Raw genomic sequence first — 15043 nt, forward strand, 5'->3', positions numbered from 1 at the left:
AAGTAAATAAATTTAAAAAGGCCCCATCTCTCTGTCTCCGGCCCTGTGAAAGGTGGGCATGGACCAGAGGTTTAGGGGTTCAGGTGGCCCCAGGACCACCTGCCCAATTGTCCTTTGCTAGATTTGAGAAAATACAAGTACCATTCTTCACTTTCTGGCCTCTGGCTGTGGACGCAGGGCAGTGGATGTTTTCAGGGAAAGAGAATAGGCACCCCTCCAGAACATGAGATCTGCCCCTTAAGGGTGTGGGTGTAGGGGTAGCAGAAGATGTGACCTAGCCCGTTACAAAAGCCTTGAATGCCTGGCTGTTTGATCTCAAGACTCAGCATAGGAGCTCAGGCTTCCACCCACACTCCCCACTCCAGGCAAGCCCAGCTGCGAGTATGCAATTCCTCTCAGCCCCTAAAGGGGGCAGCACTGGCCTGGACCTGCGGTCTCTGGCCAAGAGCGTGGGACGAACGCAAATTCTCGCGCACTTAAAGGGTTGGTGACCAACTCGGGCAAAAGTGAGCGGCGTCCCTGCTTCTGCCCTCCAGGTTGGAATGGTGGTCCATCTAGTTGCTGAGGAGACTCCCCATACGCCCAGGCACCCTCGGACTTCAGCATAAGCCCCCAAGGATGGGGGGCGAAAGGACCCCCATTAGAGGGACTCTCAGTCACCAGGACGAGGTAGGAGGGCAGGGACAAAGCTGGCTCTTACATCCTGATGGCCACCCACATGGTGACTAGCAGTATGGCTGCGTCTTGAAGGCGGGAGCAGTAGGCTTAGCCTCTGGGTGCGCGGGTGGGAGGAGGAGCTTCTTCTTGACGTAAGGCCTGATGAGGGGCGTGGCTTCTCGGTGACTCGCATGAAGGGGGCGGGCTCTTAATGATGAGACGCCGGGGAGGGGGCAGGCGTTCATTGATAAAAACGCTGGGCTCCCTGGGGCGCGAGCGCGGCGTAGCAAATCCTGGCAGCGCCTCGCGCCGTCTGGGCCTGGCGGAACCCAGAAATTAGCCTGGCCGGCGCTGCGCCGCACCGCCCGCATGGAGCCCGCGGCCGGCTTCTTGTCCCCGCGACCCTTCCCTCGTGCGGCCGCCCCGCCAGCGCCCCCGGCCGGACCCGGGCCGCCTGGAAGTCCCAAGCCTGGATCTGAGCCAGAGGTGCTGGCCGAGACTCCGGCACCGGACCCTGGGCGCCTCATCACCGACCCGCGGAGCGGCCGCACCTACTTCAAAGGCCGCCTGTTGGGCAAGGTGAGCTGAGGAGTGGTGCCAGCGAGGGTAGGGGAGCCCTGCCGACTTCTTTGCCCTCGTGGAGCGGGGCGGGGCCGTTTGGCCTCGGCATGGGGACGTCTGCGGGCCAGACCTGCCTGATGCCTTCTCCTCATAGGGGGGCTTTGCCCGCTGCTACGAGGCCACTGACACAGAGACCGGCAATGCCTACGCGGTCAAAGTCATCTCGCAGAGCCGCATTACCAAGCCGCATCAGCGTGAGAAGGTGAGCCAGGGCCCAGGCCCAACGGGCGACGGGTGGGGTGGGAACGGTGACGAGGGAGCCCTTGACGGATGGTAACCCCCCGCCGCCACTGCAGATCCTAAACGAGATTGAGCTGCACCGCGGCCTGCAGCACCGCCACATCGTGCGTTTCTCGCACCACTTTGAGGATGCTGACAACATATACATTTTCCTGGAGCTCTGCAGCCGAAAGGTGAGGGATGGTAGAGGTAGGGGAGGGAGTAGGGACCTTAAGACCCAAAGTTGGAGCCCTGTTCTTCCTCGGCGAGCACACGGAGGGAGGGTCGGGGAGGGCGGACGAGGGGCTGAGGCCGCCGCTCTCTGCAGTCCCTGGCCCACATCTGGAAGGCCCGGCACACCCTGTTGGAGCCAGAGGTGCGCTACTACCTTCGGCAGATCCTTTCCGGACTCAAGTACTTGCACCAGCGGGGCATCTTGCACCGGGACCTCAAGCTAGGTGAGACTCCTGGGCCAACAGGATGGGGGGGCTGGGGAGGCAGAGAAAAAGGCGTCTGACACATTTCTCCGCCCCTGTTCAGGAAATTTTTTTATCACTGAAAACATGGAACTGAAGATGGGGGATTTTGGACTGGCAACCCGGTTGGAGCCCCCAGAGCATAGGAAGAAGTGAGTGTTTGGGTGGGGGCGGGGGGGATGGCCACAGTCTGTGTGACACAGATGACGTGAGTGACAGACACTGAGTATATATCTGTAGGAGGCACGATGATTGCCTGATGTGACCGTGTGATTGATGGGAGGGTGGTGTGTGTGGGTGTGTGTGTGTGAACGTGGCGGTGGCAGCCTTGGTTCCTGGGAATGGTGGAGAGGCTGCTGGTCCTATGGGTGTCTGAGTCCTTAAGATGGATGGGGTGTAAGGATTCTTGAAGGTATGACCAGTCCTGTGTGTGAGTGTGGATGGTGACATAAGCAGTGTGTGTGTGAGACAGACTGAGTGTGGAGATGGTGGACATGACACTCTGTGTCAGAAAACCCTGCTGTGGCCATGAGGACTGGGAGTGTAACACAGCATGTGTGGCAGTAGTGTTCATGGGGGGTGTGACAGTTGATGTTAGTGTGTACAGCACAGACCACAGGAGGTGACCGCCTGTGGTGGGAGTAGGGGAAGGAGGAAGGCATCAGTGATGTACCCTCTGTTGACCTGGAGGAGGGGCTGGGTTAGGGGTCAGGAACTCCCCAGTCCTGCAGAGTCGCTGAGCAGCTGGGCCAGGCGGGTGGGCAGGGACTCAGCTGCCATCCCCGGCTCCATTGTCTCAGAACAAACAGGAGTTCTCTGGCCTTTGGTGACAGGCAGCTGCTTTGTCTGGACTCTCAGTGGGGGCAGGGATGAGGGGCCAGGCAGGCTGCCTCTGAACCTTGCCCTCTCCTCCTCCCTATCCCCTGTCAGGACCATCTGTGGTACCCCCAACTATGTGGCCCCAGAAGTGCTGCAGAGACAGGGCCATGGCCCGGAGGCAGATGTGTGGTCCCTGGGCTGTGTCATGTGAGTGCCAGGGTGATGTGTACACAGAGGGTGCCTGGGAGGCCTATGTTCCACTTCACTCCTGACCACCTTTTCTCTGCCCCACAGGTACACGCTGCTATGTGGGAGTCCCCCCTTTGAGACCGTTGACCTGAAGGAGACGTACCGCTGCATCAAGCAGGTTCACTACACGCTGCCTGCCAGCCTCTCATTGCCTGCCCGGCAGCTCCTGGCCGCCATCCTTCGAGCTTCACCCCAAGACCGCCCCTCAATTGACCAGATCCTGCGCCACGACTTCTTTACCAAGGTTTGTGGCGCCCCAGACACAGCCAGTCTGCAGATTCCCCAGAGATTGAATTGGGAGCAGGTGACAGGACCCCTGGGCTGCTCTTCTCTGCTCACATGCTTTCTCTCCTCAGGGCTACACCCCGGACCGGCTCCCTGTCAGCAGCTGTGTGACAGTCCCAGACCTGACACCCCTTAACCCAGCTAGGATTCTGTTTGTCAAAGTTACCAAGAGCCTCTTTGGGAGAAAGAAGAATAAGAGTAAGTCCGAGACATCAGTGGATTTGAGGGTACAGAGCAGCAGGGGGCTTGTCACATACATGTGGGGGTGTGAGTGTAGGGTCCCTGGGGACCCCTGGGGATAGCATGCATTACACAGGCACTTGGCTACACCTAACTGTGTCATCTCTTCGGGAAGCAGGGGGTCTGGGCAGGATTCTGAGGGTTCTATCTCCCCCCACCCAGATAAGAACCGTCCGGAGGAGCGAGACGAGGTCTCCTGTTTGGTGAATGGCCTCACTCGGACGTCCATTGGCCATCAGGATGCCAGGCCCGAGGTGAGGTGCTTACGTGGATGGTGTTCCCCTGACTCACCCCCACCCTCGCAGCTGCTGGAAGCCTGGGATAAAAGAGGCTGGTGAAGCATCTAGCCTCGTGGTGGCCTAATTGGCTGTGTCTCATCGGTCAGGCAGGGTGACCTAGGGTGCCCGGGGTGCCAGGGCAGGGCGAGCCATGGACTCTCAAGGATCTGGATTTCGGGGCCTGTCTCACTCCTTTCCCCTACCCAACTCTCCAGGCTCCAGCAGCTTCAGGTCCAGCCCCCCTCAGCCTGGTAGAGACAGCACCTGAAGACAGTTCACCCCGTGGGACGCTGGCAAGCAGTGGAGATGGTGAGCCACCAGGAGGGTGACGGGTGCTCAAGGTTGCGGGGGCTGAGTCCAAGCCCTGAGGGAAGGGGTGGGTGGAGAGTCATTGTCTAGGGCTTGTGGGATTATTGCCTAATTCTCAGTGCCCTGTTCCCTTTAGGGTTTGAAGAAGGTCTGACTGTGGCCACAGTGGTGGAGTCAGCCCTCTGTGCTCTGAGAAACTGCCTGGCCTTCATGCCCCCAGGTGAGGCTGGGGCCTGGCATGTGTGAATGGTGGTGGGAGTCCTTTTACTGGGAAGCCAGGAACAAGTCCTCATTCCTACCTCTTCTATGACAGCTGAACAGAACCCAGCTCCCCTGGCACAACCAGAACCTCTGGTGTGGGTCAGCAAGTGGGTTGACTACTCCAACAAGTTTGGCTTTGGGTATCAACTGTCCAGCCGCCGTGTGGCTGTGCTCTTCAACAACGGCACACACATGGCCCTGTCGGCCAACAGAAAGTAAGTGCTATCATGGGGTGCCTTGTATCCAGGCCTCTGTACTCAGCGGTGCTGCAACTTGGTGTGTGTTCCTGGGCTCCTGGTCCTGCAGTCTCTGAGGAGGGGGTCTGTCTGCTTCCTCCAGGACTGTGCACTACAACCCCACCAGCACTAAGCACTTCTCCTTCTCTGTGGGTGCCGTGCCTCGGGCTCTGCAGCCTCAGCTGGGTGTCCTGAAGTATTTCGCCTCCTACATGGAGCAGCGCCTCATGAAGGTTTGTGGACTGGGTCTGGGGTGGGGGTGGGGGGCGGTGGTACATTCAGGACTAACACATCCTGATCCCCTCCTAGTCCCCTTTGGGGGTAGGTGGACAGTGGGGTGGGTGTTGAAGCTAGAAGCTGACCCTCTAAGGGAGACATGAATAGGGAGAGGACTGACTGGTGTCAGACAAGTGACTGGCCCCTGTTCCCAGGGTGGAGATCTGCCCAGTGTGGAAGAGGTGGAGGTGCCTGTGCCCCCACTCCTACTGCAGTGGGTCAAGACCGATCAGGCCCTACTCATGCTCTTTAGTGATGGCACCATTCAGGTAAGAGCTCCGCCTGGAGTTGGGGGTGAGGACTGGGAGGTCCAGGGTGCTGGGGAGGAAACGATCTGGGCCCTAGGCCCTGATCAGTGCCGCCCTCCTGTGCACAGGTGAACTTCTACGGAGACCACACCAAGCTGATCCTCAGTGGCTGGGAGCCCCTCCTTGTGACTTTCGTGGCCCGAAATCGCAGTGCTTGTACTTACCTCGCTTCCCACCTTCAGCAGCTGGGCTGCTCCCCAGATCTGCGGCAGCGGCTTCACTATGCTCTGCGCCTGCTCCGGGACCGCTGCCCGGTCTAGGCCAGAGTCTGCAGGCCCGGCCACCTCTCAAGCCCTCAGGCCTGAGGTCTGTGCCTCTCAGGCTCTGGCCCTCGCCTTTGTGGCCCTCCCTGTTCCTTTGGTGCCTCACTGGGGGCTCCGGGCCGAATCCCCCAGGGAATCAGGGACCAGCTTTACTGGGGTTGGAGGCGGCCTCCCACCCCTTCTCCAAGAAAAGCCTGAGCCTTAGCCCCCCACTAGGGGGCGTTATTTATGGACCACTTTTATTTATTGACATTTATTTATTGGGATGTGAGCCCCACGAAGGGCCTCCTTCTGGGATAATAAACCGTTTTTGCAGAACTCGAAGGCCTCCTCACTCGCAGTAGAGTCCGTGGACCGTGGCCACGGCGAAGAGCGAGGCGTTGGTGACGGCAGCCGAGGCCAACCCGTCGCACGCGGCGTCCCAGAGCGCGCGGCTGACCACGCGGACGCCCTGGCCCGCGCGCTGCCCCAGCACCACGCTGCACACCAGCTTGTAGCGCGGCGGGCTGAGCTCGCGCAGGCGCCTGCGCACCAGCTCGCACAGCTCCTGCGCCAGCCGCCCGGCCTCCGCGCCTGAGTAGCATGCGTCCCGCAGTCCCTCGGCCAACGCTGCCTCCAGGGCCTGCTGTGCGCGCGCAGTCTCCCAGCGCTCCCCCGGCGCCGGCTCCGTGCGGTACGAGGGTGCCATCCGGCGGGCGGGTGCCAGGGGCAAGCCAGAGAAGCTGACTCGCGAGCCTAGAGGGGGCACGGGGCCCAGGGATGGGCGTCGACCCCCAGGGCCTGCACTTGGCCCAGCCAGTGAGTTGCGGCGTGAAAAGGACAAGACCGGACCTAGCACGGAGCCACGGCGGGAGGCCGGGCCCAGGCCAGCTGGTCGGGTTTCATCAATGCTGGGCAGGTGGCCTAGAGGCCGCGCTGCTGATAGTTTCAGCCCATGATCTTTGGCCTCCTCCTCCTCCTGGCGTCCGGGGGCCACAGGCCTGCCAGCCATGGACCTGCCGGCTGGAAGACCCACACTTGGATGGGGTGGCCCTCACTAGCTGTCTTTGTACACCATCTAGTCTCTTACTTAGTGATGAGTTTTTACCCTCTAATCCCTCCTTACCTGTGTTTTTCGGACCGGTGAATCAAATAGTTCCCAGCTGTGTGGATTCCTGGGTGCTTAGAGCGTTAAGGGCTGTTAGGGACAACAAGGGAATGGACGCTGCTCAGAGTATCATCTCTCTCTCCCTACCCCCTGAGCTCCACTTCACCTGAGCACTATGGACGTTAGAAAAATGAGCTCCAAGTACACCTCCCCTCCATCTGACTCACCAGCAGAAACGGATGTATCTGCCCTCTGCCTGCGCCTAGACAGTGGCGCCTCCACCCCCTAACCAGAGGGAGGGACAGACAGATCCAGCTCCTTCAGCCCACAGATCCTTCTAGCCCCCTTGAGTCTTGAATCCAGCCATCCTCCACCCCCTCCCTGCTCTTAGGGTGTCTGGCAGAGCCTGGGGCTAGTGACTCAGGATGGTCCTTCCAGCCTGTTTTTGGCTTCCGGCCCTACCTCCAGAGTCAGTTCTGGGAGGGCTGCCCTCTGCCCCAAACTCCTTAGGCACCTGAGCCACCTGCAGCTGTGTCCTCCAGGTGCTCTCCAACAGCCCTTGCCCAGCTGGCCTGACCGGCAGGTAGGAGGGTAAGGGCCCCTTGCCTGTGTTGTGGAGTTGCCCCGGGTTGCTGGGCAAGCACTCACTCCTCTTCCTGGTTCCCTCTCACCAGTCCTGGCTCCAGCTTAACCTGGGAGTGTTACTGTAAGCATGTGTTAATGCCGGGTGGCTGAGTCATCAGGGGAGGGGGATCAACAGGGGGTTAGAGCCTAAGGGCATACAAGTGTGAGTGAAGGGGCAGATGTAGAGGGGGCTCTGGTCAGAAAGGTGTCCCCCTACCCCAGGGCTCTTGAGCCACTGTCCATTTCTCCCCTTGTGAAGGCTGGCTCTCTACTTGTGAGCAAGTTGCAGAGGCCTGGGATATGGGGAAACCCTGAGGCTGCTGGGGTGGCTGCTCAGGAATCAGGATCCGGGCCTACAGGAAGGAGCACGTCATGGGCCTATCGTCTCCCCATCAGCCTCAATTAGGACAAACATTTCCGTTCCTTGTATACAGCTAGGGTGGGGCTTGGATGACTTCCTCAGTTCTGGGCTGGGGGAGGGGGAAGGGAGACCCATTGGAACTCAGATCTGATGCAACAGTGATGACTTCACTCCTCAGTGAATCCTGCTGACCTAACTTTTAAGTGTCCTGGCCCTAGCCCCTGGCCCTAGCTGTCCACACCTTGTGTGCCCTAGTGCCCAGACTGCCCCAACCCGCACTGTGGTTGCACTTCAGGGACACCAGAGACCATGATGCCTCTGTCAGTGTTGACACCTCCTCACTTGACCCCTCTCTGGGAGGCCCAGGACTGCCACCTCCCAAACAAGCCAGCTCTGGACCCTGAAAATGGTCCACGGGGACAAGGACTTTCCCTGTTAATGGGAGTTCTTCAGGTCTGCTTAACCTGTATGCTTGTAGGGGGAGGGGAGAGAGGGGCAGGAAATTTGAACTCTGAACCCTGGACAGGCAAGGGCCAGGATGCTAAGACCCTCCAACTCTGCTTAGGGCCCCTCTAGGGCTGAAGTTTTCCCTGGGCCTGTGGGAGCTGGGCGGGGCCTCCTCTCTGGCCGGGCTCTAGTTTCCGTGGAAACCCACAGGCTTCCCACCCCAGCGCTGCCTGGGCAGGCTCCCAGCTGGGGCCTCATCCGCAGCCAGCCTCTCCTCCCCAGTCCAGTCTGCTCCACCTCGGCCTCTCTCGGTCCCCTCCCTGAGTCCCCAAGCCTCTAGCCTCTTCCACTGGCCGCTGATGCCTTCTGGGCCTCTCCTGCCTCATTCCTAAACTTTAGCTTCTCAGCAAACAGGCCTCTGGATCTCTTACCCCTCCCTCTCAGGCCTTTCTAGCTCTTCACCAGCTCTAGGGCTCAGCCAGGCCTCCTGCTCCTTCCATGTACTGTCTCTCCCACACATAACAAGCCTCCTAGGCTGTTCCTCCTGCTTAGTCCCCTGCCCCACACATGGAGACCCCAGGACTGGTTGTGCATGGGGAGGCCGCGCCTTTTTCCACAGCACTCCGGAGCCTCGTCAACAACCCCTTATACAGGTGAGAGGGGCACCTGTCTGTGGGTTTTCCCTAACTGGCTCTGCTGGGACCCATGACTCTGAGGAATCTGAGTACAGAGGAAGTGGAGAATTAGGACTTGACCCTCCTCCCGGGTGAACTCAGCCTGGGGAAGTGGAGTGTAGAGGATGGCTACTGATCGTGCAGTATCTGTGATAGCCTGAGAGCCAGAGGTGGGGGTAGTGGGGACTAGTGCTCAGAGCAGCTATGTGACTTCAGGGAAAGGCCTTCCTTTTTTGGATCTTGGGCTCCTGGCAGAGAAAAGCCCTCTGCCCTCTGGATCCCGAGAAATGGAGTGTAACTTGAGTGCCTCCCTGGGGAGGCAGAGGAGCAGACAATCCTATTCTGGGAACTGGGGACTTATAAGGGGAACAAAGCTCAAGAGATTGAGCCAGAGTCACAGACAGGAAGTAGTTCAGGCGCACTGCCTGGGGCTCACTGCCTGTAGTGTCTCTAACCGGGGACCAAGTACAGGGGCAGGGCCGGTCAGAGGAACCAGAATGCGGCTTTCTGTCTCCACCGCTTCAGAGCTGGGGTCCTCCCACAGGTTGGCGATTTCTGTAACCCTACTGCTTTGGGCGTCGCAGTCTGGTCTGAGCAGTGGACCGCCCCCCCACCCCCGCCCCCACCGCCCACCTGCCCCCCAGGCCTTGGATGTGAGCCTAGAAGGCTCCAGGAAGCTCAGGCTTCATCATCTGTCCCTTACCCACTGTGCTGTTCAGAGGCTCAGCAGCTGGGGCCGGAAGTGATCATGAAAATGGAAAATGTGGTCTGGCCCCATGATAGTGCATCACTGACGTGTCTGTTTGCAGTCAGTGCCCTCCACACCCTCCTCCTCCCCCCTCCTGTCTGGAGGAGGCTGAAAAGGCTGAGTTTGCAGTCTGGAGAAGCCAAAAAGAGTTTCCCTTCACCAGAGTCACAGGCTGGGGAGGAGAGGGACATTGGGATTGATCTTGTTTCAGCCCTGGTGCCCCCTCAGTGATCAAACATAGCCACCTAATGTTAGCCACCCTAGGGTTTGGGATGAGCATCTCATTTCAGGGATGAGACACCTGAGAGGCAGTAGGTCCGAAATCTCTTCCCTAGGCTTCTCTTGCCTAGCTGGAGCTGTGTTTAGAACCCGGCCTGTGTGACCCAGACCTTTTGCTAGAGGGACTGCCTCTTATATGGCAGATAAGGAAACGGAGGCCCAGAGAGGGCAAAGGCAAAGTCTAGAGTTACACAGAGACTCTAGCCTCTTCTTTCTGGCGCTCTGCCCTTCTCTCCCACAGTGATGTTCGCTTTGTGGTTGGTCAAGAACGGCAGGAGGTGTTTGCCCACCGGTGCTTGCTGGCGTGTAGATGCAACTTCTTCCAGCGACTTCTGAGCTCAGAGCCAGGCCCTGGGGTGCCTAGCCCTGTGGTGCTGAGTACCGTGCCAGCTGAGGCCTTCCTGGCAGTGCTGGAGTTTCTGTATACCAACAGTGCCAAGCTGCAACGCCACTCTGTGAGCCCACTGGGCAAGGGTCTGGGTGGGCAAGTTCTGGGTGGCTGAGGGGCAGGAAGACTCTCTTCTACCATGCCAACCACCCACTCTGCAGGTGCTCGAGGTGTTGACAGCGGCTGTGGAGTATGGGCTGGAGGAACTTCGAGAGGTGGGTTCATGGGCAGCCGTCTCCTTTCCCCTGCCTCTTATGGGCGCGGTTCACACCCTGCCTCACACACCCACTAACCTGGAGAGGAATGTGCACCAATACAGAAAGAAGTATGGGTATCTCTATATAAACAGGCATTGATGCATGCCTATGCGCAAAAGGATATGTGTGCCCTGTGGGGGCATATGGGGGTGTAGATACCAGGATAAGCTAGCCTTGATCCCTGTTCTTCAAAGAGAGGCACAAGAAAAACGCTTAACCCAGTGGCATAAGAAGTGGACAGAGAAGGGCATATGGTGCTGAGACTGTACAGAGAGTCTCTCTAGTCTCACCACGAAGCAGAAGAGGGGAATACTTCCTGGAGAAGGAAACATTTGTGTTGCATCCGGTAGAATAGGTAAGATTTTTGTTCAGCGGGGAGAGGAAAGATGGTATTCTAGTCACAGAGGCACAAAAAGAACTGGTGAGACATTTAGTGTAGCTAGACTAAGAGGACTAAGAGTGTGAAAGGAAGAGAGGAAATGAGATTGGAGAGGGTGCCAGGAGCTGGTTCCTGTAGGACCTTCAAGAATTTGGACTTCCTTTACCCAGAGGGCAGTGGAGTTTCAGTGGAGGTTTCAGGTAGTGAGGATTTGGAAGCTAAGAAGAGAAGGGATTGGGAGCCATGGGAAGGGCTCACCAGTCCCATAGGGACAGGGGTGGCAGTGGTTGCCCAGGAGAGAAATGCCTGCCTTTGAGAGAAGTGGAACTGGCACTGTTTACAGGTCAGTTGCTGTAGAAATTGAGGTTGCACTAGTAACTGGTGTTGTTGTTCAGTGGCTCAGTCGTGTCTGACTCTTTGCAACCCCATGGACTGCAGCACAGCAGACGTCCCTGTCCTTCATTATCTCCGAGCTTGCTCAAACTCATGTCCATTGAGTCACTGATGCCATCCAACCATCTCATCCTCAGTCTCCCCCTTCTCCTCCTGCCCTCAATCTTTCCCAGCATCAGGGTCTTTTCCAGTGAGTCTCTTCTTTACATCAGGTGGCCAAAGTATTGGAGTTTTGGCTTTGACATCAGTCCTTCCAGTGAATATTCAGGGTTGATTCCCTTTAGGATTGGCTGGTTTGACCCTGTGAACTGGCATTACCCAGGGCTTTTCTGGAAGTCGGGGGTGAGAGGGAGATATCACAGATGAATTCAAGTTTCTGGTTAAAATAGTATCTTTGAGTTCAGAGAAAAGTGTGGGAAAAGTTAAGTGTCTTGAAAGAAAAGGAGAGTGGAATTTTCACACGGCTCTGATCTAGTCTGATTAGTGAGGAACGTACTAAAAGGTGGGCTGCTGGGCTTGGCTTTGCTATTCCTAGTCTCAGGCCTTGTGATTCCCCGCCTCCCTTGGCCTGGGAGGTCTGCGTAGGCCTGGGGCTGCTAGTAGCCTGGGTGGCTCACTGCTCCAAGGCTGTTCACTGTTTCTGGCCTGGGGCTGGGGCCTTGGAACAGGGACATCTGGGCACAGCCCACCTTCGTTTCTGTTCCCAGCTGTGCCTGGAGTTTGTGGTGAAGGCACTGGACGTGGAGCTGGTTTGCGAGGCCCTGCAGGTGGGTGTTGCTGGACAGGCTTGCAGGAGGTTCCGGTGTGGAGGGCCGGGCTGCCCGGCCTCTCCATGTCCAACCTGACCTCCTTCATTCTGCTCTCAGGTTGCTGTAACCTTTGGCCTGGGACAGCTGCAGGAGCGTTGTGTGGCTTTCATTGAGGCCCACAGCCAGGTACTCCCCACTGCATACTCCCCAGCCCACACCCCTTGTTCTGCTCCTCCCTGACCCAATCGCGGACCCATAGGAGACCCTCCGGACCCGTGGTTTCCTGGAGCTGTCCGCGCCCGCGTTGCTGCCCCTGCTGCGTAGCGACAAGCTGTGTGTGGATGAGGCCGAGCTCGTCCTGGCAGCCCGGAGTTGGGCGCGCGTGGGCGCGGTGAGCAGGGGCTGAAGGGAGTGGGAGGTAGGGGTGCTGAAAGAGGCTCTAGCTGCAGGAACCAGGAGAGCAGGCGGTTGGGCAGGTGCCCCCGCCCGCCCAGGTTCAGTGCTGACGTCCGCAGGCGGTGCTAGAGCGGCCTGTGGCCGAGGTGGCGGCCCCGGTGGTGCGGGAGCTGAGACTGGCCTTGCTGGCTCCGGCAGAGCTGAGCGCCCTGGAAGAACAGAACCGGCGGGAGCCGCTCATCCCGGTGCGGACGCGGGGAACACGTCTCGGATCGTGCTGGGGGAGGCGAGTGGGGCGTGGTCCAGGGTCTGCGGGGTAAGGTGGGCACTGCGGGACTCCGCGGTGATTCGCATCCTTTGCAGGTGGAACAGATCGTGGAGGCGTGGAAGTGTCATGCTCTGCGGAGAGGGGATACGGCCCGGGGCACCCCGTGCCGCCGCCGGAGGGGCACTCTGCCCCGGGAGCATCATCGCTTTTTGGATCTGCCCTTTAAGTGACCAGTGCCATGACTTGCGAAGCATTCTGCGCCTCTCTTAAACTGCACCTCCCAACACGCTCGGCGCTCAAAGCGGGCTTCCGCTCCCAGAATGCTTCGCAAGTCGGGGCGGGAAGGACCAGTGTGTGCCAAACGCAGGCGCTATGGGTGAGGTTCCGTCGGTGGGCGGGCCTGAACGCCGCGCTCTTCCGCTGAGCCTTGGCCTCCAACCCTGCGCAAAGCCCGAAAGCAGTTTCTGTGCCCGCGTGCTCTGGCTCTACAGCCTGTCTCTGAGCACTACCGCCCGCCTCCTTTACTCCTGTAATTCCCACATATCTTTTCAACTCAGCCCCCTCTTTAACTCCAGATCTGGCTCCTGGCGATCTCTCTCCATATGTCCCACAGACACTTAAGACTCAATCCAAAATTGTGCTTGTCCCTCATCTTTCCCCAGTTCTGCCCCCATCGTGTTTCTCATCTCCATGGGTGCCAAAGCCAGAAACCTAGATGTCATCCTAGCTTTATTCTTCACATTTGCCTCCCATGGCTTCTATTTCTTAAGAGACTGAAAGCAGAATATGCCACCCCAAAATATGCTGTTTTGGCATAGGGTTGTTTTAAGCTGATTATTTTGAGAAAACGAAGACGTTTTGAAAACAGAAAAGTTACCCTTTTGTAGGGGAAATTTTTATAAACTAAATCTACATTGGTAAGGGTGTCGCCCTCTTTGTACAGAAGGATGACTAATTTACAGGAGACTTCCTGTGAAATAACTAAGATTTGCTTAATAAACCTTGCTTTCGGTGCTTTTTCCTGACGGCTTTCCCATATCTGGCCTCCTCACTTTTCTTTCGTCATTAGCTGAAGGAAGTATTTAAGCAGGTATTTTCGGCCACCTCCGGGAGTTACTGATTTTCCCTGGGTATCTCCCCTGTGTATGTGAGATATACATGTTAATAAACTTCCATTTTTGTTTCTCTGGTTAAGCTGTCTCATTACAAAGGTCTCAGCCAAGAACTCAGAGAATAGAGGGAAAATTATTTTTCCTTTCCTACAAGATCTTTCCAGTTGGTTCAGTTCTCTTACCCCAGTTCAACCAGTCCTATCTGTGGCAGGAATTACTGCCACAGGTTCTTATTAATCTTCTTGCCTTCACTCCAGTGGAGACCTCCTCCCCAACCATTTCCCACAGTGCCTCTTGACCTGTCTAAAATTGTCAGCCCTACGCCCTTTATTTTCTCTATTTACCCACTGCCCTCTGGACAAAATATAATCTGTTTCACTTTTAGAGCACTCAAAATACTGGTGGTTCCAAACATTAGCAAATTTTCTCTCAACAACTACCTTTGCAAAAATTCACTGGTCCTCAGACTTCCCTGGTGACACAGTAGATAAGAATCTGCCTGCCAATGCAGGAGAAACGAGTTCTATCCCTGGTCCGGGAATATTCCACATGCTTTGGAGCAACTAAGGCCGTTGGCCCCAGCTACTGAACCTGGGCTCTAGAGGCCTCAATCCTGTGACTACTGAAGCCTGAGCACTAGAGCCTGTGCTCTGCAACAAAAGAAGCTATGGCAATGAGAAGCCCTCACACCCCAACGAACAGTAACCCTCACTTGCTGCAACTAGAGAGAGCCCGTGCACAGCAATGAAGACACAGCGCAGCCAAAAATAAAAATTAAAAAAAAAAAAAAATACACTGGCATTCTATCCCTGGATTTCCTCTCTTGGTTATTGAGGACTCCCCATGCTCTCCTGCTCTCCTTTCATTTGTTGTGTATTTTGTCTTCCTGAGGATCCAGATCTCCCTGAAGAAAGATCTCTGGGGCCAGGAGTGGAGCCTAATTCATTTCTACTTCCCCAGTCCCTGACACATAATCAGTGCTCTGTAAATATTCAGTGATGACTTTGCTTTCTTATTTAAATATTATTTTATTCCAATAAGATACTATAAATATGAAATTAGGGACTGACTTTATTTTGGCTGTGCCTCTGGACTTGCGGCATCCCTGACCAGGGATCTTTTAATTTAAACTGGTGCCCCCTGCAGTGGAAATGCGGAGTCTTAACCACTGGACCCCCAGGGAAGTCCCTAGTTGATTATTTGGAAAAAAAATAGTTATTCTTCTTTCTCATGGATTTTACATAAAAATATGTTGTAAATGGGTTAAAAATAGTTATTTGTTATTGTATTTCTCAAGACTGAAAATGTGATTACCCTTAATACTACCTTAGATAATGAAAACTGAAGAAGAAAAGCTGTAAGTCCTGGAGGCCTGGTTTAATTT

The 15043-nt window shown here is 56.6% G+C and overlaps 3 protein-coding genes across 7 annotated transcripts; 2 read left to right on the forward strand and 1 right to left on the reverse strand.

The window, feature by feature from the left end:
• The first annotated feature begins 931 nt into the window (after positions 1-931).
• On the forward strand, positions 932-5815 carry PLK3 (polo like kinase 3). 2 transcript variants are annotated; one of them, XM_086385164.1, is made up of 15 exons: positions 932-1236; positions 1373-1480; positions 1575-1691; positions 1826-1955; positions 2038-2125; positions 2904-2999; positions 3087-3285; positions 3398-3524; positions 3729-3820; positions 4060-4153; positions 4290-4373; positions 4467-4629; positions 4754-4883; positions 5082-5195; positions 5303-5815. In XM_086385164.1, exons 1-15 carry the CDS (start codon positions 1027-1029, stop codon positions 5492-5494), a joined length of 1944 nt encoding a protein of 647 aa, XP_086241290.1. In that variant the 5' UTR covers positions 932-1026; the 3' UTR covers positions 5495-5815. The 2 variants fall into 2 exon arrangements, with proteins under 2 accessions (XP_086241290.1, XP_086241299.1); XM_086385173.1 differs by lacking the exon at positions 2904-2999.
• Positions 5720-7156, reverse strand: DYNLT4 (dynein light chain Tctex-type 4). Of its 3 annotated transcripts, none has more exons than XM_086385221.1 (3): positions 7099-7156; positions 6603-6674; positions 5720-6232 (listed from the first exon to the last, which is right to left on the reverse strand). In XM_086385221.1, the coding sequence occupies exon 3, from the start codon at positions 6183-6185 to the stop codon at positions 5829-5831; it is 357 nt and encodes a 118-aa protein (XP_086241347.1). In that variant the 5' UTR covers positions 6186-6232; positions 6603-6674; positions 7099-7156; the 3' UTR covers positions 5720-5828. The 3 variants fall into 3 exon arrangements, with proteins under 3 accessions (XP_086241347.1, XP_086241343.1, XP_086241336.1); XM_086385217.1 differs by lacking the exon at positions 7099-7156 and adding an exon at positions 7047-7082; XM_086385210.1 differs by lacking the exons at positions 6603-6674; positions 7099-7156 and having other exon boundaries at positions 5720-6488.
• A 2-nt stretch (positions 7157-7158) lies between these two features.
• BTBD19 (BTB domain containing 19) lies at positions 7159-13741 on the forward strand. Of its 2 annotated transcripts, none has more exons than XM_086385184.1 (8): positions 7159-8669; positions 9959-10172; positions 10267-10320; positions 11842-11901; positions 12001-12069; positions 12143-12274; positions 12399-12524; positions 12643-13741. In XM_086385184.1, the coding sequence occupies exons 1-8, from the start codon at positions 8584-8586 to the stop codon at positions 12775-12777; spliced, it is 876 nt and encodes a 291-aa protein (XP_086241310.1). In that variant the 5' UTR covers positions 7159-8583; the 3' UTR covers positions 12778-13741. The 2 variants fall into 2 exon arrangements, with proteins under 2 accessions (XP_086241310.1, XP_086241321.1); XM_086385195.1 differs by lacking the exon at positions 10267-10320 and adding an exon at positions 10337-10442 and having other exon boundaries at positions 8215-8669; positions 9959-10176; positions 11835-11901.
• The last annotated feature ends 1302 nt before the right edge of the window (positions 13742-15043 follow it).

The sequence above is a fragment of the Bos grunniens genome, chromosome 3 (assembly GCF_055505025.1).
Source record: "Bos grunniens cultivar Pamir isolate PY7600 chromosome 3, Bosgru_T2T1.0, whole genome shotgun sequence".
Lineage (NCBI taxonomy): Eukaryota > Metazoa > Chordata > Mammalia > Artiodactyla > Bovidae > Bos > Bos grunniens.